General features: G+C 41.6%; 1 protein-coding gene across 1 annotated transcript in view; it reads right to left on the bottom strand.

Annotated features, from left to right (window-relative positions):
* Positions 1–24,957, bottom strand: part of LOC144790945 (solute carrier family 2, facilitated glucose transporter member 11-like) — a 525,594-nt gene that overhangs the window by 329,347 nt on the left and 171,290 nt on the right. Inside the window, exon 6 of the mRNA XM_078665571.1 lies at positions 12,279–12,427. Within this exon, the coding sequence (XP_078521697.1) occupies positions 12,279–12,427 (149 nt within the window). The remainder of the gene's footprint in view (positions 1–12,278; positions 12,428–24,957) is intronic.

Here is a 24,957-nt window from a genome sequence, read left to right as displayed (position 1 = left end):
AATAACAACTATGCATAAAGTTTTGGAAGAAGTGAATTGTTCCATTGATAAGATGACCAATTTCATTAAACAAAAGGCTGTCTTAAACATCATCTGGCTGATAGACTTTACCATACATCCTTGCAACCATACCTTTGATCGGGTTTGTTGTGTAGAGGATAAGAGGGCAATCCTGTCCACCATTTCTCACATAATACCTACAGAAATACTATGAATATGCTAATTTTAACGAGAAATATGCTTATGGTCAACAACCTAGCCACTATTAGTGATACTTTGTCACCAACGTTTCACCGGGAACATCGGGAATCAACTATTAACTTTATATTGGTCACAAATCACTTAAACCCTGTAGAGCAAAGTAGATATCCAATTTAACGCTTTTAGTGACCATGCGATTCTACTTTGTGAAATCCAACTTATGTAGAGGTCCGTGACAACCTCCCAGGTAATTGGTCAGCCTATATTAGCTAGGCGAAATGGATACCAACTGAAGTGGCACACAATTGATAAAACAAAGGTGATACCCAAAATAATTAAGAATGCCCTTCATAATATTAGTAGCTGCCAAGATTCTAATAATCATCCCCAATTCGTGGTGTCTTCCTTCGTAGAATTTTTAGAATGTATAAGGAAGACACTCACAAGTAAAAATACTGATAAATTAAAAAAGGACAATGGCTGGTTTGACTCTATCTGTTAAAAAAAAAGAATGCCCTCACCAAAGCTTCAGGCTTCAAACCAAGAAACACTTCCGAAATTTGCATTCTCCATGGGGAAAATAAAACGGCCAGGAAAAGTAGGGAGAAGGCGATAAGGGAAGAAACCTGAGCCAAATTAGAGCAGGCCTTGGCTTCAGGCAACTCTAAGGAGTTTTGGGAAATAATAAATGGCCCCCACTTTAAAACGCCTAATGACCCAGCACTTGATGTTAATGTATGGTAGGAGGAGTGGGTGGCTCACTTCAAAGGTACTTTTGCCCGGACTGATTACCCAATACCCCCTGTTTGCATTACCTTTGGAATCATCTCTCTTTTGTCTATAATGAAGTTGGGAAGGAGATAGAGGCCTGCAGCATTGGGAATGCCCCGGGATCCGATGGTGTCCCAATGTATTTTTACTTGGAGAACATGGACATATGGGTCCCCCTTTTAACCAATGTTTTTAATAAAATCGCTATAATTGCCCCCCCCCATGTCTTGGAAAACCAGTATAATCGTCCCAATTCACAAAAAGGGAGACAAAAGTAATCTTAAAAATTACCGGCCAATCTCACTGATCGATACGACGGCCAATCTCATGGGCTGCCTTCTTTGATGAGATATAGAGGCATAGGTGAGCAGTAGGAACATTTTAACGGAGTCCCAATATGGCTTCCAAGAGGGAAAGGGAATAAAAGACCAATGCTAGAACCTCTCACTAATCATGGACAGATATGTCAGAGCCAAGGGTGATAAGATCTATCTTGCCTTTATGGACCTATCTGCTGCTTTTGACTGTGTGTCCCACCCTAGACTCTGGCAAATAATGGAGGAGATGGGAATAGATCAGGCATTGGTCGACTTTATCAGACAGCTGTATTCTGACACCTCCTTGTCAGTCCGTTACAGGAAGAAAGGGGAGTGTACGAGATCATTCAAAATCTTTAGAGGGGCAAGGAAAGGCTGCGTCCTGCCACCGTTTTATTTTCCATCTATTCCAACGGTGTGGGAAAACATCTTGAGGGCGCAGCCTTGGATGTTCCTGTGCTCTCTAATCATCAGCGGTTACCGATTTTGGCGTATGCTGATGATGCCGTTTTGATGGCCCAAACTAGGATGGGGTTCCAGCATCTTATATCCGCCTATGAGGTTTTTATGAATTCATTAGATATAAAGGTCAATCAGACCAAATCTCTTATAATCATCGCGGGGGCAGGGAAACGTGACGGACGCCCTTTTTTTTTATGGACTCCGGTAAAATTGATGTGATGGACTCGTTTCCTATCTAAGAGTTTTCTTTGATATAAATCAATCATGGTCCAAATTGCTAGAGGGAAGAGCAATGTGTATGCAGAGAATCCTAATGGCGTTGAAAACATTTTCTAAAAGGTTGGGAGCCAAACCACTAATTCCAATGAAAAAAATGTATTACACGAAAACAAAGGCGGCAGCGGTGTACTGGACAGTAGTATGGGGGATGGCTCCCAGTGATTTCTCGCATTCCATAGAGAACACATTTTTTAAGTCTTAAACCTCCCTCCCACAGTCATATTCAAATTACCTGCTTCACATGGAACTGGCTCTACCATACATAATGGATTCGATCAAAATGGCACCACTCCTGCTGTGGCTCTCCATTTGGCGCAGGGATAGAGTCCCCCTTACTCAAAATGTAATAACAACTATTTTAAAATCAGACATCTACAGCAGGATCAGGTGGCTCAAGTATGTAGAATCTGAACTAACTGCAATTGGTCTAAGTCGCCTTTTTAAAGACCCATCTACCTGCAAGTCCCTAACAAAGCGGAAATTGACTGGGATAATTATTTTGAGGGCCCAATATTTAAGAAGGGAAAAAAACTTCCACAGTGTCTATGTGAACTAACTCCATTGCTGGAGGAGGGAAGTTATTTTTATCTGGCTGATGTCACATTGCCACACCACAAATATATTTTATTAATATTCTGTTTAAATCTGATTCCACTGATGGTACGATATCCAGGGAAGAAATACTAACAATCTGATCTTGCTGTGTGCCCATGCGACAATCTATCCCCACAAAATGATCTTTATGTTTTATTCTTTTGTGGTTTTTATCGTTTTTAAAGTCATATTTTGATTGTACCCATTTGTAAGTGTTACAATTTTAAATGTTGTCGTGTAGCACTGTTTTTACTCAAATCCTTGCAGAACTCTTTTGTGTGTTTTTTGCTAGCATCATTTTTATGGGTATCTTTGAAAAAGAGGGAGCAGGTTGGCCCATGAGACAAATTAGGACTGTCTTTTACACTTTTATTGTATCCAGCTTATATATATATAGATGAAATGGATCTTATAATAAATTGGATTATAGCACCTTTTTAATTTTCAGGATTTATGCAATTTTTTTATCTATGTCTTTTTATAAATTGTGATTGTAAGTACTTTTAGGATCTTATGTGTAAGATCGAATAAAGGATTTGAAATTAAATTGATTCAGAAAAGTATTAAAGATATAGTTAACTGGAAGACAATGCTCCGACTCATTGCCCAGTGAGGGGATGCACAGGAGATTGCTCCACCACTTTTGGCTGTGATTAAAGAGTAAATAGCTCACGAGGATGGGCAGCATGAGGGATGCTCTTACTGTGGTGCTCCATTATTATCTGAACGTCTGAGGAGTTTCCATTATATGATATCGTTTGCCTTCATCTTTGAATATAATTTAATAGAACTTCCCCTACGGCATAAATATTATTTTATAAGGTCATGGAGCTCCGATTCGGCTTGCAATATCATTTTAATGTATTGCAGATTGTAGTTTATTCCCTATAATTCATATTCAAACCTGAACCATTCCCACAAAGCGCTAAAATCTTATTGACTTGCTCTTTCAAATGAAAGAGATAAGTTGTCTGCAGGCATAAATGATAACAATACAATCTGTAGTGCAACATTAACCACACCAGATGCAGTTAGTAATTGGTTTTAAAAAAATGTTAGAATCAATTTAATATATAGGTTTGTTAAAGAAATCCTGTAGCTCAGAATTTGTAGAAACATGCATTGAGATTCTATCTTTTTCGGCCATAAGTATCTCCTTTTTGCTGGAACACTGTTCATTTAGGTGACAGATCAAAATAAGCAAAAGTTAGATTTTGTTTACTTTTGTCTAAAATGCAGCTGTAATTCTCCTCTGTGACCTCCCTTTCACCCTGAGTGTTCGCTGTGGCAGTGGGCATTATGTCGCAACTCAACTGAAATAACTGATTACACTTCAGCAGATAAGTTGTTTCAGTATTACATGTGACGAGAGATGTCACAACTCAACTTTAATAAGGTAATCAAAGACTGACTTTTATACAGGGATTGCAAGCTTCCTTTCATTATATCTGCACCTCCAACACCCCTGTTTTTAACAATACCAGCCACAGGATTCAATAAAGTTTAGGTTTTGCACTCTTTTAAATATTGGTACGTCACCCCATGTGGAAGATCAGAAGAGGACATAATCTGCTGTCTGTGATCAGAAAGGAGCACTGAAGGACTGGACCTGCTCCATCTTCTTTCTAGGACCAAGACGTGAACTCCAAGATTCCATTGGCTGACCTCCTGTTTGGCTACAGGAAGACAAGCTGCAAGAGGCCTCTTTCCGGACGATCCTAGCTGACCAATTGCAACTGGCCCTGGACTAGACCCTGCTGTTGGCCTCTGCCTGGCAAACACCCTATGAGTCTCTAAGCCCCTCCCCTGAGGTCCTGGAAGCATTAGAAGTGTACTCCTGTGGTTGGTTGGAATTTAAAAGACTCAGAAGTTAAAATCTTTGGCAAGAAAGAACCTGGTTTGTGTCTCAGACTAGCACTTCTTTGTGGTCGTCCTCAAACCACACCTAGTGCTGGGTCTACAGTGACCATTGACTATAATTGGCACTTTGTGCTTTTTTGCCTGTTATTAATCAAAACCCTTAAAAATCAGGTCCCCCTTATTGAATATTTGTCATGTTGCTGGCATTTTGTTTCATTTAAATTTTACTCCATGTTTCTAATTCGATTGTTATTGTTTTCCTTTTTGACTTTATTACTGTTTTAGCACTGCATAAATAATGTAAACATTTCCCTGAGTTAAGCTTTTCTGCTGATGCCAGAACTATAAGCAGGCTGAGCTTAGGTTAACTTAGTGACTTTGAGGATTCACCCTGACAGCGATTGTAGCCCACCCAAATAATAAACACATTTCTTAAAATAATGTATTATTCTTGCAAGATTCTGCAAGATTCTGTCATATTCAGTAATGTAGCTACTCCTCTCCTGGTCACGCTTTAATGATATGTTGGTCTACAACCCCTATCTATATAAGGAACACAAAACCCTAGCTTCTCTTCTCATGATTCACTACTAAGTATCACATGCAAGTAGAAACACTGCTGACAATGACAGCACAGCAGTGGCAGAATAGTAATATCTCTCAATGTGCGCCACATTTTCAAGTGCCTCTCTGGTGTCTATCATGAGCAGGCAGCATGACAGCAAGAAAACCAGGCTAAGACTGGCGCTAGGCCTAGCGAGGCAAGACCTCATCTGCCAGGGGGAGATTATAAAGCTATATCTAAGGATATTAAGGTCCCGGCTAATTCCCTAAAAAATCACTTGAGATCCATTTTTGAGGGGCCAGGCTCGACATGGCATACTAGGCTGGAAAACTCAATCAAAGTATTGAAGATCGAGGTAGAAAGCATGCTGCGGCAGGACATCCCCCTGAATGCCTGGAAGAGCGCTGTTAACAAACAAGTGCGTGAAATCTCTTCTAACCTCGAGCATAAAACTCTCCGCCGAAGCTCTCATCTGGATTCCTACATGGCATGAAAAGCCCAACCCCACCTAAGTGAGGCCCTCACAACACAGGTCCGAAGCAAAATTTTATTTATGAGGCTGACCATGCTTGGAATTGCTGATTTTAATCCTGCGTGGGCCCGAAGAGGGGAACCCATAACTCGTAGACTGTGCCCCTACAAGAGAGAATCCTGGTTGCATCTTCTATGCTGCTGTCCCAACCTCAACAATGAACGCCAGCGACTGCTGAGCCTGATCTGCATCAACAAGAGTATAAAGTCGTGCAGTGAAGCATCAGCCTTGTGTCTGTCAACCACTGACACAATGACTTTAGCGAGACTGGCGAAATGTATCCATCACATCAGGTCAGCCTTAAAAGTCGCCACTGAAAGTAGTATAACCCAGGGGAAGTGCATGGCAAACTCCGCGGACTAAAGCTGACGGGATCTTTTGTCGAGGCACCATTGACAGTGCCCCACTCGCACGCCCCCCAAAGAGAGAATTTCCCCTTGTAAGACACTTAGTGCGCCACAGAGGCCAGCTCAAGAGCCCACTAATGCAGACCAACCTCAGGGCACAAACGGGGGAATCAAGAACAGGTCCATAAAAGTTGGGGAAAGGCCAACTATGTGGGACTCGGATAGGGGTGTTGAATTTTTATTCAGTACAGAAGTACCATATTTTACTAAGCAAAGAAGTTTGTAATCACTGTTTTTAGTTTTTATACATGGATCGTTTTTTTTACTGTAATGATTTTAATTAGTTATACAGTTCATAAAGTTACTACCCCTCTGTTACATTCTCATTTATAAGTTTATATATCTCTAAATGTACTTCTGCTTTGCCACATGCCACTGCATGCGACATGTTATGTTTTAAGTGTGTTCCAGATTCCAATGGTTTAGAGTTGTTCAAGTTACTGTTGAAGTTTAGTATATGCTGGACTTAGCTGATCTATGGATGTAATTCGTGCTGTTAATAAAGCAAGTTATTTTTTATATATTTGACCCGATTATTAAAACAATTTTTGGCGACGAGGGAAATCACCACTTCACAGCACGAATTTATGTGGTGTTTGAACCCATTTATGACTTATTTTTCTTCATTTTTGTGATCTTCAACTGGTATGTAAAATTTTTCTTCAATGCATTTTGATTGTGCCAGCGGTTGAGATCTAATAATTGTGCTTGGATGCACCTGCGGCAGTATTTATTTGTTATTATACTTTTTATCTGTGATATTTTTCACAAATTCGTATTATTAAGGAAGATTTTTAGTAATGCGCATGTTCCAGTAGTGTTTTTTTAAATCTAAATTATTTAGCCAACATCAGCATTGAAAACATGATTTTCTTTTTCTCGACCGGCAAATATGAATGGATGTTTTGTGATACAGCGAAATATTTTTTAACCAAGCGCAAAGTATTTATATTTTTCGCACCTCCTACTGCAGTGTTCGTTGGAATCTTCAGTGACGTTCCGCTTCTCAGGGTCCTGCCGGCATCGTCTTGGCCTACGCTGTGACGCACACGCGTTGGTACGTCCATTACTTTTCCAACGCACAGCGTCACATGCTCAGCGGCCATTTTGGTGTCATTCTGTTATCGGTTGCCATGGTTACTAAATAATCGACGATTGACGGAGTTAACTTCCTGCTTGGATTTTCAAGTGCGAATTTCAGATAATTTTCATTTTCTCTGCGTTATTAGTCAATTCATAAAAAAGGAAGTGGAATTCATTGACTTTTCTCAATGTTGTTCTTTATTTGTTCAGGATTCTTCATTCATTTACGTAAACATACTGGATGATAAAGAACTATCATTTATTCAAATACTTTAATTATACTTATGCATTTTGGATGGTACAAAACCACATCAATATACATTTATAAAATTGGTGTAAATGAACTAAAATAATATCTCAAACACTTTCTCATTTTGTTTTAAAAAAAATTGTTTAACATACTAAGTGCATGATGCAATTTGATCATCCTGACAAATTTCTTCAAGTGAAAGGTGATCCACCTATTCCATGGGTAAGATGGAAAGAAGAGTTTGTGAACTACATGAAAGCTATTGATGGTGAAAGGATGGGTTCCGAAAGGAAAAAGAGTATCCTTCTTCACTGTCTTGGCTCAGAAGGACAGGAAATTTTCAGATCTTTACCTCAAATTATCTCACAAGGTGAGGGAGGAGGAGACTCTTTGAATCCTTACACTGAGGCTCTAGCAAGACTTGAGAAAATATTTAAACTAAATGTAAGCATTGCACTCAAACTTTTCACATTTTATACCAGAAAACAAAAGGATGATGAGTCCTTTGATGACTTTTTAACATCTTTAAGGTCTTTAAGTCTGCATTGCAATGTTGGCACCATTACAGACGAAATGTTACGGGATCAGATCATTGTTCACACCAAATGTAAAAAAACTTAGGATAAACTTTGGGTAATGGGAGATCCAAATTTAAGTGAAACCATTGCGGTAGCTTAAGCGCAGGAACAATCAGACTTCAGGATTAACACTGTCAGAAGTAATGCAGAAAAGAAACAAGTTGAAGAAGAAATTTGTGTTATTAGACACAAGCAAGGGACTAAACAAGAAACTTATTTGAACAGAACTAAACAATTTTCTTCACAAAGGAAAAATGATTCTTTCAATCATAATGTCCAGGGCATGTGTTTCAGATGAGGCAATAAGTCTCATTCTGCTTTGTTTTCAGGTTGCCCAGCATTGAAAAGGGAATGTAATTTTTGCAAAAGGATTGGGCATTTTAGCAATATGTGCAGAGATAGACGTCCTCAGTTGCACAATAAAGGGGCGGTATCTTTGATTTCTGAAGAAAATGTAAACACCATTATGGATGTTGAATCTATTAATGAAAAAGGTTTTGTGGTATCAATTGTAGATGACCAATGTATCTCTCAACGTAAGTCCCCGAAATGCATGTTTACAATATGTGAAATTGATTTGTACCTCATGGTGGACTCAGGATCCCCATGGACCTTTTTTTTTTAGATATTTCTCAAGATTACTTTCAGAATACTTTAGCTCAGTCTAACAAGCTAGACAAAATTAATGAACCTGATATTGTTGCTGAATGTTTCTGTGGCACAAGAATTGATGTAATTGGTTTTTTCCAGGTCGAGATTCTATTTAAGAATAGAAAAGCCAATATTAAGTTTTACATTTCTGTAAAAGGTGTCAATGTTCTAGGATGGTTGGACCAATGGAAATTAGGTATTCTTCTAAATTCTTGTGCAGAAGAACCAGTATCTCTGTGTGATGATAATTTAATGGACACAATTTCAGTGGTGGAGCCTTCCAAATTTTCCATAGAAAGTGAAAAAGGATGTAATCTTATTAAGTGTTTTGATTCAGTTTTCAGTAAAAAGTTAGGAAAACCTACACATTTTTCACATAAGATTATTTTGAAAAGAGATCACACACCTGTTATAAAAAAACTCAGGGGAGTTCTTATCAATATCAGAGAAGAACTAAAAACGATGTTAGATGATTTGTTGAAAGAGGGGATTATTGAGCCAATAGAATCTTCAGAGTGGGTATCTCCCATTGTTTTAGTCAGAAAACCGGGCCAAAAATTAAGGTTATGTGTAGACCTGAGAGCCTTAAATTCCAATATTGTTATTGACTGCCATCCATTGCCAAACATCAAAGAACTAGTTTCATTTTTAGATGGTGCAAAAAAAAATTCCACCCTGGATCTCAGATCTGCTTACCATGAGATCCAATTAACTGGAGAATCTAGGAAACTTACGGCATTTATAATGCCTCTGGGTCTTTTTCAATACATAGGTATGCCGTTTGGGTTAGTGTCCGCTGCATCGGTTTTTCAAAGAATCATGTTTCATATTTTCAGAGATTTAGATGCATATGTAAAATGCTTTCAGGATGATATTCTTGTTTTTCAAAAAACCCAGGTGAACATGAACGCCATTTACAAGAAGTATGTAAAAGATTACAGAGTAATGGGTTGACTTTGAAAGCACACAAATGCAAACTTTTTCAAGAATCAGTAGAATATTTGGGACATACTCTCTCTGGTAAGGGTGTTTTCCCCAAGAAATCCAATGTGGAAGCTATCATCAAAGCTCCTATTCCAAAAACCAAAGATCAGCTTCTATCATTCGCTGACATGTGCGAGTAATATAGCAAGTTTGTAGTGAACTTTGCTACCATAAATGGAGCCATTAAGGAGACTGCTAAGGCAGGGAGTAGTGTATGAATGGTCTGATGTACAACAACAAGCGTTTGATGCAATCAAAAATGATATTGTTAAAGCTCCCACACTCAAACCTTTTCGTATTAACAAGGAATGCATCATCACAGTTGATCCAAGCTTGTATGGTTTGGGTGGAGTTTTGTCACAGAAGGAAGGCAGTGAGGAATGGAACGTAGCATTTGCGTCAAGAACTCTTAATGAGCGTGAACGCAAATATGCAGTAATAGAAAAAGAATTACTTGCTTGCGTATGGGCAATTGAGCATTTTAGGATGTATGTGTGGGGATCCAAATTTATGCTAAGGACAGATCACAAACCCTTAATCAATATTTTGTCATTGGGAGGGGGGTGGAACTCCACAGTCAGAATTGCAAGACTAACATCTAGGTTACAAGAATACAATGTTATCACTGTATATGTGCCTGGAAAGAAAAATGTCACAGCTGATTGTTTGTCACGCCTTCCGTGCAAAATGAATGAGGTCAGTGTAATTAATGAATGTGATTTTGTGTTAGCCATTCAAGACGTTTTACAGGAAAAAATTCAAAGCATTACTGAATCACTTTGGCAAGAATGTGTGGAAAAAGATTCCAAGTGGGAAGAATTGGTAAACTATATTAAAAATGGTTGGCCAAACAAAGATAAAATCAAGTCAGAACTTTTACCATTTTATAATGTTTTGGATGAACTAGAGTTTGACAGTGGATTTATCTTTAAGTCAGGCAAATGTATACCTCCAGAGAGTATGCAGGAGACTATTTTACAAGTTGCACATGACACACACCCTGGGATTTCATCCATGAAACGTTTGGTTAGATCTTATTTCTGGTGGCCAGGTATTGACAGATTTGTTGACAGGATTGTTAGAGAGTGTCAAGAATGTGCATCAAATAAAAGAATGTTGAAAATACATACACCACAGCTCAAAATGGTTAAGTGGCCTTCTGAACTGTGGGAGAAAATTGCATTTGATATATCAGGTCCTTTTAACATGCTACCAGAATCTTCACGTTATGCTTTAGTGATGGTCGATTATCATTCTAAGTGGCCTGAAGTAAAATTTGTTCCCAAGGCCACCAATGAGGCATTTATCACATTCTTTAAAGAGATTTTTACAAGGGAAGGATGTTCATCTGTTATGGTTTCTGACAATGGGGTCTAATTGACCTCTCTGGAAATGGCAACATTTCCCAAAGATTGTAATATTGTTCACAGGTTGACTTCCTTATATGAACCACATGAAAATGGCCAAGTGGAAAGATTCAATCGAGTGTTGAAGAATTTTGTTGTTGATTCAGTCAAGTGTGGAGAAAATTGGGTAAGTGCTTTAAGGGAACGTATATGGACTTACCATATTACACCTCATACCACTACTGAGATGAGTCCTTTTAAACTGTTCAACGGTCGAAATCCTGCATCAAAAGTGTTACCATGGTGGTTAAGGGAGAAATGTATGTGTTTAACAAAGATAACATTGATGATATTGCTAAACGAGTGGAGAATAAGCAATTGAAGACTAAAATGTGGTATGACAAGAAATGGAATACTAAACTCCAAAATTTTTAGGTGGGAGAGCGGGTTAGAATTCTCAGACCAGGTTTCATGTCTAAAGGGTCTAGTAAATTTAGTGAGCCCATTTAAATAAAGAGAGTATTTTCTAACAGTGTTATGACACAAGATGGCAAATTTTGGAATATCAAGAAATTGGCAAAATGTCCTGTTATTAGAAATACTGAGTTGATTTATTCTGATAAGCAAAGTAATATTGATAAAAATGATTCTATTGCTTATAGAGTTAAAGATACCAGACGTATCATCAATTTGCCTAAAAGATATGCTGATTGATTGACCTTTTATTTTCTTTGTAATAAGGGAGATGTGTTATATTCTCATTTATAAGTGTATATATCTTTAAATGTACTTCTGCTTTGCCACATGCCACTGCATGCGACATGTTATGTTTTAAGTGTGTTCCAGATTCCAAGGGTTTAGAGTTGTTCAAGTTACTGTTGAAGTTCAGTTTATGCTGGCTTTAGCTGACCTATGGATGTAATTTGTGCTGTTAATAAACCAAGTTATTTTTTATATATTTGACTAGATTATTACAACACCCTCATGAACAGGAGTCTATTTAAAATGAATACTTGTGCGCTTACCCATTCATTTTGAGCACTGATCATCAAAATCATCCTCTGTTTATTTAGCCTAAAAACTCAACAAGAGGGCTTCAACCCGCAAATTATCATTGTTTTGATCAGCCCCAGGCAAGGGGGGACCCAAAATTGTTAGATGTAACGATTTCCCTTCCCCTCCTTGTCTGCCATAAAAGAGGTCCCTGAACCTATAACCATAGTTGGCAGAAATGAATTAAAATCAATCCAGTAAATATAATAATTGAAACATTCTAGCAGTGATACTTTTGGGGAGATGGCAGAATTCAGGTGACCTAATCACAAGCCTTAGGGTGAGTAGTTTTCAACCAAGTAAACAAAGGAAACATCTGACATGCTGTCTTGTCTTGCCACATACCTTCCAGGCAGGCTTTCCTGTCTCCTTTTTCCATCAGAAGGTACGATGGGGACTCGGGGAAAAAGGGAATCCTGGCCAACTGGACCAGTGATGATATTCCATTTATAGACACCAGCAACGGCCACAAGGATTCTGTTCCTAAAAGTTCACTAACAAATGCGCAAAACAGTTAAAAGTTTAATAAAAACAAGTGTTTTAATATTCTTTGCTCATATTTTAATGCTATTTGGTCACACCTGTACATTTTATCATAATCTGCAAATAGAGACCTCAGTTCTGTTTAATGGGATGTCTCGAAAGGAGCTATTGAGGGCAACCATCTTTGCCCATTCAATCCTTAATGGTGAGGTAAAGGAGGAAGAGAGCGGGCTTCTATGCAACATTAGGTTTTCTTCCTATGGCTCTCTTTGTTATGTGGGAGACATGTTTGAACTTCCTTTGTATGAGAACAGACCTGCTTGAATGAGAGCTACAAGGCTAACCCTTTTGCAAGGGTAACTAAACATATCGAGATAGGACTTCAAAAAAGTCCACTTCTGATGGTAATCAGATTTATATCCAAGGAGTTCCCACGGAAAAATCAACATAGTTGAGACAAAGCCAGTCATGTGTTAGATCAGGATGAAACAGCAACTAGCATTTTAGAAAACACAAAGTTCCTCAAAGATTGTGGAAACATGCAAGAAAACACTTGTAGTAAAAATTGTATTTTGGAAGCGTACAAGCAAGATGTACAAGTGAGCTCAATAAAGTTCTACTTTGGGTATAGAATGATGATATTGCACACATCAAATGATGCCCTATGGGTTAAGTTTGCACATTACAAGACATCCATTCATTCATTCATTCATCAAATCATTATAAAGAAAGCTTATTAACAACATCAGTGTAAATACATTCATGGCTCTAAATATGTATTAGATCCATAAGCAATTTTAGCACCAACAGGCAGATTCAAGTTCTGCGCATCACAGCTGACAAGACACCAGCAGAAGAAAATATTACTTCTCATGCTTATCATTATTCACTCCACTAGAGTAGACACTACTCCCACCTTCAATCTCACTGCAGGCCTCATAAAACATGATTCACATTCAACATTACATGTATCTTGCATGTGTTTGTCACCAATAGGTATAAAAACACAATCTGAGAAGCTTCAGCTATTCACAAATGTTCACAAGTCTGTTCTTCCCAGGAACTCTCATCTCCATTGAACTCATAACCTGCCATTTCTCTACCATGAGCTCTCCTGGTGCATATTGCAGGGCTCAGCCATGAATCTGTGTTTGCTATCTAGATGAACTCCAGTGCTTCAAGCTTAACTCCTTCGGCAGGTTGCATCAAGCCGTATTGCTTTCAAGTCCACTTTTACTATTGAGATGCAAACTATTTTGAATATCAGGGAGCAGTATCATACTCTCATGTTCAGTCCCTATTTTGGGACTAGTCAATTTTGCTAACTGAATGAAAGTGAGCAATTTAAAATTTAACACAGAAAAGACAGAGGTTTTAATATGTTTAGGTCCTAGCTCTCTCTGGTCAGCACCTGTCAGCCCTGCTCTTTGGTCCCACCTTCTGTTCCAGACACTCAGACATGCAATCTGGGATGCTTTCTGACCTGTGGCTATCCATTTTGCCTTAGGCTGCTAAGCTTACTTCTGCACGTTTATTAGTCCTAGAGTGCAGCAGAAAATCCTCCCTGTGCTACCACGAGCATGCTGCAAATCCTTCAATCAGGCACGTTTGGCTGCACATCTTGATTATGGTAATGCTGTTTATCTATTGGCATCTGTATCCTTCAACCATTCTGAAACAACCAAATTATGCTGGTCTACAGACCTCTTGGAAGAGTCAAAAATGTAATTGAGGGGATTGCTGGCATGATAAGTAATACATCATTCTGATGGATACTACTAACACCAGATGCCTTACTGTGTAAATATTTCCGGGCACTAGACTGGATCCAGAAACTGTGTGACTCTGCGTCGAAATTGTTCCACTTAAGAAATGGCAAGCAGAGCCTCATGTAAGCTCCACCCATTCACACTGATGTCAGTTCCTTTCTTTCCGCGCATTCAGACATGGGCCTGGATCTCTGCTTCTATTTTCTTCATCATGAAGAGATTTTTTTGTAAACCTACATTTTGCCCAGTGTGAAAGGGACGGGATTTAAGCGTTGTAGGGACTGTTGCAAGCAAATGTCTGCAAAAGATATCCACAAGGTGTGCTTTTGGTGATTGAATTTGTTGCCCAACACCAAGGCCTGGGACAAATGTGCCCAGATGACCCCCAAAAGTATTCCGGCATCAAGAGGTGAAGCTCTACATGGCAAAGCACCAGAAGGCTCTGAGGTTGTTCTGTTCCAAGTCGTAATCAAGAGCCCGGAATACACTCCCAGTCCCGCTTTCACCCTAAAGTCATACCTGATGCCAATCTTTTATGACGCTGAAATCTTTGATTTAAGCATGAGAAGTCCAAATGGGACTCAGCCCCTTCCTGCCACTCTTCGGAGAAGGCGTGAGGGTGTTACCATTTACCCAGATCTCAATCCCAATGTGAGGAGCCGGTTCTATCTCTTGTCCCTTGTCCCAAATCACCCTGAGATTTCATTTCCTCTGCAACTTCGCAGCAAGTTGTAGCCTATCATGAGGCTATGCTCTGTCTGGCACACCCACGGGCCCTGAGGTGCCACATGGTCTTTGGTGGACTTGGCCCTTTTGGCAGGTTCACTCCTAAACTTTTTGCCTGTGTCCTAGTCTTTTCCCTGTGTAGTGTTGATGGTTTTAGGCCTCTAGGCACTTTATCACTGTGGTCCAGTGTAAAGTGTGTGCGCTCTGTGTTACATTTGTACCGTTAGCATGCCTTCCCATAGGAATGCATGGGCATTCCCTGGTCAGTGTGTGTCAGTGGTAATTCCTGTTATGAGAGGAGCAGTGTGGTCAAGTATGGTATGTATGAAATTGTAATAATAAATGCTGCGCAATGGTGTGCACAGATTTATTGTGGTTATTTTAGAAATGCCACTTTTAGAAGTTGGCATTTCTGTGTGCTATGTGTTTGCCTGCCTGATGTGAATTGCATGTCTGGCTTGTGAGTGACAGGGGCTGGATGATGTAGATGGTTTCAGGAGACAGGGTGAGTCAGCCCAGTGGTGAACAGAGAGATCTGCATGCAGATGGGAGGGAGGAGTTACACCTAGGACCTGAATAGGGCTGTGCCTTCCCTCCACAATGCCAACTCCGCCCCCTGTGGTGCGTCTGATCCCTGAGCCCCCACCTGTCAAAGGAGAGAGGAGCTGAGAAAAACAAAGTGCTCTAAAGCTCCCCCATACCACTTGCATCTGGTTTCCCAAGCCCTGTGCTTACAAAGGGAAAAGAATGTATAAATGAAGGGGATGTGACCCCATGAAAATGTTCTGTTGTGCTTGTCCTGATGCTGGGGGCTTCTGCTGCTGGGCTCCAGGAGGAACCGCCACAAGGGACTGCCTCCCTGCTGGTGGGCCCTGTGTGCTGGCCTGCCTGAGCCCAGCCTTGTGCCCCCCTCCCCTTAACTTTGCCTTGGAAATCCCAAGACCTAGCACCTAACGGAGCACTTCTACTTCTAACTTGCAGCCCGGAGATGCAGCTTGCATCAAGGGGATTCCCCCACCTGGGTGCTGGGAGAAGCCGGAGCCCACCCCACATCTTGCCGCTTGTGTGCTCATTTGGGAGAAGCGGGTGCGCACCCCGCGTATTGGTGCTGGTTTTTATGAGGATTAGGAGGTGGGTGCCCACCCCGAGTGTTTGTGCCGATTTTCCTCTATTTTTAACTGGCGAGTGCCCACCCCGCATGTGGTGCTAACTGGCAGTTGCCCAACCCATATTTTCGCCTGCAGAGCGGGTGCCACCCCGCGATTGCCTTTATCTAAAACGTGAGCCTACCCTGTATTGCCCGCAACTAAGTCACCACAGCGGCCCGATCATTAAAACCCGACCCGGAAGCCAGGCAGAGCTCGCCTGACTCCGGGCGGGTCCAAACCCGGAAGTAGCTGGCCGGCCAATAGCAGCACGGCCTGCCGGAGAGGCCGCTTGGCGCCTTGCAGGCTCCCCATGAAGTCCCGGTCCCAGGAAGGGGAACCGGGTGAAGGAGGAGATTGCCACAGTATGGAGGCCTTCGAGGCACAGGTCGGTGTCTGGACCAAGGAGACCAGTGAGTCCTCAGAGCCCCCGGTGAGTGTGGGGGGGAAACGTCCTGATTTGTTCTTGGTGCTAACGAGGCACCCGGACAGCTCTGCATGGATCCTGAGCGGCCCCACCTGATAAGGGGGGTCGCTCCAACGTTGGGGGCATTTCTTTCTAAGAGTCCCCCGAGTGGGGCTCCCCCAGGCACAGTGGTGCCTGCGCTGATTTTGTTTGGGGGCATTTTCATTTAGAGTCCCAGAGGGGGACTCAGGAGCACGCTGGTGCCCGTGCTCATTTGCACAGCTGCCCAGCAATTAGTGGACAGCTGCCACGTTTAGGCTGTGCATCTGTGCACTTTGTTTTGCTGCTTTTACCGTATACCCTGACTGTCTAGACATAGGGCATTGGAGCCCCAGTGTAAGGCCAGTTGGCCTGGTGTCAGGTGCGGTGCCTGTGTGTACCAGAAGCGCGCAAGCTCCTTGTCAGTCTTACTGTGGCGCACCGTTCATGCTTAGAAAATGTTGTGTCTACTGTGATGCCTATGACAACTGTGATTGATGCACTGTGATTTATTTCATAATGTGTTCATGCTGGGGAGGCCTATGGCGTAATGGGTTTATGCTAATGAGGTTTGGTCCTAATATGTTTTATGCTTAATGTGATAATGCTGTGGTCATTATTGTACCAATAGTCACTGGTTGTGTTTTATATGTACTTACCATTTCTACTAAATGATGATTCTGACAGTGGTCCATGTGGCCCTGTTATGTGTATATAATCCCCTGTGAATATTGCCTAGTGCCAGTTGGCACAGTGTATATTATGTGATTATGTTTCTAATGTATTTATGACAATACAGAGGCTATTTTGTATATAAACTTGTGTGGAGTTCCTTTTGTGGTGTGCCTAGGATGTTGCTGCTGTGTGAGTGTGTTGGGCAAACGCTTTACACATTGCCTCCGGGATAAGCCTGACTGCTCGTGCCAAGCTACCAAGGGGGTGAGCAGGGGTTATCTTTGGCGTGTAACTCCCTTGCCCTGACTAGAGTGGTGGTTTATGCCTGGCTTTGGCACAAGCCTTAGCCAACCAGAAATCAAATTTCTAACAGTCCTTTAGTCGGATTACCTCCAGTGAGCTAGCCATTGATACCTTCTGGACCCCTAAACCCGCCCTGGGTTCTGTAAAGCATCAGGCTTCGCACTGCACACACACAAGCTCCTTGCTCATAGATGCCAGCACCAACACTGCTGGTGCCAGAGGACGACTTGTAGTCCATCATTCTGCTCAACTCTGAGCGGGCTTCAGACCAGCCTCAAATGAGGCCATACCTAGAACTTGTCATATTGGAGCCTGTTGGGAATCGATCTGACTTGGTTACCACCCCACCACTTTCCCACCACCATGCAACTGTGTACGTACATTGCACCAGCTTCATGCCTGCCTGGACATATATCAGGCAGCTACGTGGGCCTCAGTGCCACATTCATTACACACTACTGCCTGCACAGTGAAGTCTATTGAGAAGGGCATTTTGCCTACTCGATCCTGTAGGACTTTTTAGTCTGAGCCATTCCACAGTCCCACTATCTTGTGAGATACTACTGTGGTATCTATTCACAAGCTCAGGAATATGTGGTTAGAAGTATCCACCAGAAGAACAAATTACTTACCTTCAGTAGCCCTCTTTCTGGTGGATATTCTATCTAACTGCAGATTCCTCACTAACCCTTCCACCTCGTTATTCTGTGTATGGTGTCCTTTATCTCAAAAGATCCTAAACTAGGAATCTGCACACTGGCTCTTTCAATTTGTGTTATGCTCTGTGTCTGAGGGCGCAGACAAGTTTCTAAAAAATACTGGCATCAGCGTGCATGGGTGGCGCTTATATGACCCTCAGTTTCTCACTTTCAAATCAGAACAACCCTTATTATGAAGTTGCACAGTGCCACCTAACAGCTTGCAGGAGCACTGTTTTCATTTTTTTTTACATCAGCTTTTCCCTGGAAATATCCACCAGACGAGGCACCTGTGTTTAAATAGAGTATCCACCAGAAAGAGTGCTACCGAAGGTAAGTCTCATGCTCATCAATGACACCCAATAAAAGTTACTCAGAGCCTTAAACCTCCCAGAGGATGCCTTAATCAAGCAAATGAAAACTGCACTCCTCAGCATTTTAAATGGCATCAACCTAACATAGTTCACCAGGGAGCCAACAAACATACCCATACAATACACCCAATCCTCACTCCATACCGTCCTGAAAAGTCTCCCATCAACACAAATATCCAGTTCCTCAGAAAGTCCATACCATTATGCTTAACGGCTGACCATATCCTTCTAAGCAACAGTATTGCCCCTTATTTTATTCGTGTATTTATTTATTTCTAAAGCGCATGTCTATCTTGGTGTATCGGGTTGTCAAGAACGCTACCATTACCTTAATAAAGCAAGATCTACACAGTCTGTCCGCCACAACTCAACCTACAGCTAGCGTAAACACACTCTGGACTCTCACAGAAACACCATAAAAGTCAACAACAGCATCTAAAACCCTCCGAAGCAGTGAATGATGAAGTCAAAACCCTCTGATCCTTAGGAGAAAGAATGAGTAGAGTACTTCTGCAGCAGCGTATGGTATACCTTTCAAATACCTCTGTAAGGACACAGTCCCTGAAAATGACCCTGCGAAGTGACAGAGAAAAGAAAAACCACACACCAAGAATTGTCTCTGGACTGTAACCATACAATCTAATGGAACTCCTAGCGACGGAAGAGTAAGCAGGGAGCTAGAAACTCTTTGACTCACTTGAGATACCCTTATGATTTCAAGAAATCTCTGGTGCAAGTGGATTAACACTGCGGTTCTGCTATGCTTTTGTATTTTGCTTCATGCTGACCTGAGCTTGCTGGGAAGGGCCTAGTAGACTGTATGTTGAAGGGATGCCTCTGAAACTGTGGTCTGTGGCGACTGTGATGAGCACCTGCAGGCAATTTCTGAAAATCAAGCTGATGCACCAAAGTTCAAAGCTGTCTTCCAGGAGATCTCAAAGGTCGAAGAGTTAAATCAAACATTGCAACCTGGCAAAATAATTTTGACAGCTTTAAGTTTCACATTCAGATGGCTGACGTAGACACCATCCCACAAAGAAAAAAGACCAGGTCCAACAGAACACCATTTAGAAAGAGACAACAGCCATTCAGATTTCCAAATGGCAAAAATGCAGCTACTGTTCATCATCTGCACCATTTTGAGGACATGTGAAGGCCTAAACTGTCCTTTTATATGTTTATAAGGCATCACTTAGTAGGCGTAATCGCCCATTAAGGCAGGGTGCATGGTATTTAAAAGTAGGACATGTAAATGTTTATTTATTATGAAATGAAATGAAATGTTTAATCTTAATCACATCCTTGGAATGAAATGTATTTTCACTGTAGTCGTGTTGGCTGTTCTTTAAGAAAACACTAGGACGCAATATTAAATTCTAGCCCTGCTTGTTGGGAACAGTGTTCCTTCGAAGGTACGTGCCTGAGCGAGTGCGCACCTCAATGCCCTGAACACGCAGAGCTGTGTGTGTGGCGCCCACACACATCCCGGAGAGTATTCGTGCTGAAACTCCAGTGCGAAAAACGGGCATTTGAAACTTACAGTGGAAGCGGCCTTTAGCAAGTGCTGAGGGAGCACTGGTTAAATTTCTTTTGTTTCCTAGAATGCGGCTGTGGGGCTCATTGTTTGCTTTTGTTTAGGTATTCGTGTTAATTGCAGAGCCCATCACGAGCTGGAATTAACATGAATGTTTTAAACAAAAGCACACAATTTGCCCGCAGCCACACTCTAGAAAATAAAAGAAATGCAGCACCAAATACAGTGTGTGCTTTTAGAATCACCTAAAAGCACACACTGTGTTTGTAGGCTTGCTGCATTTCTCCTCTTAATAGAGCTGGGCTGCGGCGTGAATGTGGGCATTTAAAAAAAAGTTTTCATGTTAATTGCAGCTCATGAAGGTCGCTGCCATTAACATGAAAACGTTAACAAAGGTGCACAATCACCCCGCAGCTGTGCTCTATTAAGAGAAGAAATGCAGCAAGCCTACAAACGCAGCATTTGCTTCCAGGTCAGGTCGATATAAGCTGAAAAGTGGAAGCACAAAAAAAATCATTTTTACAGTAACTTTTTTATTTACATAGTAACAAATGCATTTCACAACATTTTAAATACAGAAGTGTTGTCACATTTGTTAACATGTTTTTTAAACTCGGCATTCTTCCATTTAATTGTGTAACTTGCAGAGCTCATTGCACATCCAAAAGAGTGAGCCAAAATGACCACTGCAACCCTTTTAAGACCTGACCTGTGAAGCTAGTAAGAAAGGGTTGGCAAGACTGGAGTGTGCTATCTCTGATAGGAGATCGGAAACTGATCAGAAGATTAGGTCTTAACAGGATTTGGCCTGTAGAGGTGTTTCCTCAAGCAATGTGCAACATAGGGTAGATAGAGTGAGTAAAAGATTACATGTTAAATGACCGAGCTAGAGGCCATTGTGGTCCTCACCAAAATATAGAGCATGGATCCTCAAAATGTAGGTCCAATATGTTTGTAACCTGTTATCTTAGTAGAAAGGTGGTAAAAAATATAATCACTTCCTGTTGTGAAACAACTGTACTCGATGTTGCAAGAGAGCCACCAGCTTGTTTTCTGCATCAATACATGTGCAGTCTGCCCACCAGGTCCTTGGTGATAGGAGGACTATAAGACATCTGTTTTAATTTCTACATTTTCCTGCTAGTTATCCTGGTGGCATAAGTAACTCACTGGCCCATCAGTGTTGGGCCCTAAGCGACAGAGAAGAGTGTTATGCATTGTCATGCTTGGTTTCCAGGTGTTCCTGGAAACTGCTTATTTACAGCGATTGCCAAGTCTACATAAGTTACCCTTAGGTCAGTATTTATCATCTTGTCTGTTTGTACTTTAGGGTAAGAGCTGGTGGCTGAAGGGGCAGGATTTCGTAGAAATGCAGTGGCCCTAGGTAATGCCATTGAATCTTTCATGCAGCGAAGCACAAACCATTTGTCTCTGAACCATGCTGTTTCTGTCATCAGCTATTCCCCTCCTTTTTTCAACAAGAGAAGTTCAAGCATGAATGGCAAAATATCCTAGTTTGCAAATGTTTTCTATATAATTATGGCTCTGCAACATTTGCCACATAACGCGTCATCTGCTGCATAATTTGGAGATTTTAACTAAAAAATTGTTTGTAGCTCAAACGGATGAAATGTTACTAAAAAATGTGACTAGTGTTTCTGAGAAGTTGACGGCCCTTTGAAAAGATTGACTGATCACCTTTGTCACTGCTGGACTTGTATGTTACACTGGTACCAGTATCAGAAAATATACTGCATTACGCTGCAGCCTTTTTTTGCTGCATAATTTAGTCAACACTGTGGCATGATTTTGTCCTCCATTGCTGCATAACTCCAGTGGCCCGAAGCAGGCAGTACATGTTAAAAGTGCTTGTGCATGAAGCAGAGATTGTGAAGTTTGTGAACTTAGTTTGGTGTGCTTGCAAATCCCTGGTGAGTTGCAGCTACTACTGCCGAAAAAAGGCCAAAGGAGGAACCAATGGGTGAGGCGGCCTGGCCTCAAGGGCAGGGCCGAATTTAGCGCTGGGGGAGCCTAGTGCGACAGTGTTTGTTGGTGCCCCCCCAATGACTCCTTCCACCTCGGATTCCCTCACTACCATCATTTAACAGTGCCCCTCAAGTCTCCATAACAATTGTCTTGCTCTGATGAATTTAACTTGATTTACAGCTCCACTGATACCAGTGTAGGTTGTCAGAGCACTTTACATCACACTCATTACAAAGAGACAATTAATCATAGGTGTGTAAATCTCTGTATTGGAAATTGTACACAAGACAAAGGACTACAAGGTGGAGGAGTTACATGACCTCCATACTAGTAGCAGGATAGTTTAATAGTGATTGGACTGGAGAAACACACTGAATTTAGAACGTAATTCCATGATTGGGGGTTCTCTTTAATAACTAGAATTGATTCCTATTCAAATTAACCCTTTTTGCTACATTAGGGTAATCAGACTGGGGAAAAACATGCAGCTCCTAGATGACAGTTAGTAGCTCACTGTTCTACGTTAGGATTTTGATTTATAAACCGCAAGTAACAAAAGGATCTCACTGACGAAAGCAGTAACCCACTGATCTATTTACATTATGTGCACCTTATGATCTGGATGGTACATGTTCTTTGCAGCAGGCAAATTAGCCCTCTGCGCTACCTTTCCAAGAGTCAAAATTTCCACTTGACAAAACTCCATCTCTCTCTAGGATAAACATTAATCACCTGAGTTATCATGACATTTTTATTGTTGCCTAAAATGGCTGGAGGCCAGGAAGGAGGCAGCAAGTGCTTTTAGAAACATAATGTAGTTGCAAGCATGTCACTCCACCCGAAGTCAGCGCCCGGTCCGATCGCACCGCCCTAGAGCCACTTTGCTCAAGGGTCCTGTGACCTTACTGACTGTCGCGCTAGGGTGTGCTGCTTCATAGGCCTGCCCGCAAGACTGGAGGTGAACTTCAGTATGGATTGTGATTGACAGGCTTTAAGGTTGACCCACAATTGCCACCGTTAGGGTCCACTTGCTGGTGCTAACACACAAGGGCTTCTAAGGTCTAGCTAGGGAATGAGCTCCCTTAGAAGAGTGGTCTGGTGGACTGGTCATGAAGGGTGAACCTGGTTCCCCAGTTCCAAATTTGGCAGCTCTGACCATAGTGCCACATCCTCTCCTCCACTGAACACCATACTGCCCCATTGAGAGAAACTTGCACTGCCTTCAGCTACAACCCAATTGTGCCCCACTGTAAAATCCTGGATGCGACACAATTCAAATTACGCATTAGACGAGAGTAATATGCTGCCTAAAAAAAAAAAGTAACAAAATCATGGAAAAAGCAAAAACTCATAGGGAATGCAAGTTTAAGTAAAGCATGTGAAATTTAAGCAGGAACAACATGGTTACCTTAACGCTTTTACATTAATTATTAAGAAATCAGTGAGTGCTTTTGCTAGCGGCAGAGCAGAAGTGGACACTGTCCTTGTCCTTTACATTAATTATTCAGAAATTAGTGAGTGCTTTTGCTAGCGGCAGAGCAGAAGTGGACACGGTCCTTGTCCTTTACATTAATTATTCAGAAATCAGTGAGTGCCTTTGCTAGCGGCAGAGCAGACGTGGACACTGTCCTTGTCTTCTCTGGGCAAGAAGGAATAGACAGTGTATTTTTCCTTCTCTACCCGCCCTGCCCCAAACTGTCACGAACGCAGAGCCCTATCTGTGGGCCATGGCTATTTCTGCTATCCTGGGACGCATGTTTAAAATAAAAAAAGCAGGGGGACGGAATCTATCAAATTAAAGAAGTAGGGGCTCGCCCTGCCGATCCAGCCAGCTTTGACCACAGCATGTGTGGGGCTTTTAGGAAGCAAGCAGACTACCTTGAGGGTTAATCATCCTCTTGCAACTAGAATGGCTGAGCCAGAGTGCATGAGGTGAATCAACATGATTGGACAGATTCACTACAAAAAATGTTTGTGCTTGGAGTCTGAAAAGAAAGGGAATCTGATGGACATAGTTTGTTTGGCAGTGAGGGGAGAATACCCCGGCAGAGCTGCATTTTCATTCTATTGCTGAAAGATGTTTAATTACTTACTTTGTGCAGCATGCAGAGTATTCTTATGAAAGCTCTACTTTTTACTCTTGGGGTTCTGAATCACATACACTTGGAATTATCGATCCCATTCCCTTCCCCTGAAAACCTAATTCCTGACCCCTGAAATGATGTGCACGCAGCAGAAGCTACCGTGTGACAAAGCAGTAAGACTGTGGGGGACTATCCTTGTGGAGAAGGTGGAAGCTGAAGTAAGGGTTGGGTAATGACTTGAATCTCCTGAAGTCCATTTTCCCAGAATTTGTTTTGTCTTTTTGAGAGGTATAGCAAGAATCATTGACGGTGAGACTAGTTAAATGACGATGATTCGAAAAAAGTGGGGCAAAGCAGATTATTACCAAAACAAAGTGTTTCGAAGTATATAAGCGATTATTGCTTTAAACCCAGATCATACAAACAGAATGTCTGAAAATATGGATTATAAGCTTGTTTTTAAAAACGCCTCCTACCTCTGCCAGTCGCACCCAAACACTCGTGTGCTGCTCTGACAACTATCAGGTCCCGGGATCAAGTGTCAAGACCAATACTGTGCCTCCGGTTCACGAAAGTACACATGTTCAGAGGGCACGGCAAGGGCTGAGAAGTTGACTTTTTTGTCAACAAACTCTGTCTAGGCTGATGCGGGGGGCTTAGGAGGGAATGGGCCCAGAAAGCCGTAAAACTATAACATCCTGTGCAAGAGGCTCAGGTAATGTGACTTCTCTGCTAGGGGGTGCGGGAAGGAAAAACAAAGCTACCACCAGCCGGTGTGTCCAATCTTCGAACCATGTGTGTG

The sequence above is a fragment of the Lissotriton helveticus genome, chromosome 11 (assembly GCF_964261635.1).
Source record: "Lissotriton helveticus chromosome 11, aLisHel1.1, whole genome shotgun sequence".
NCBI classification, from domain to species: Eukaryota; Metazoa; Chordata; class Amphibia; order Caudata; family Salamandridae; genus Lissotriton; species Lissotriton helveticus.
The sequence above is the reverse complement of the archived record's forward strand: the minus strand, read 5'-3'. Positions and strand labels throughout refer to the sequence as shown.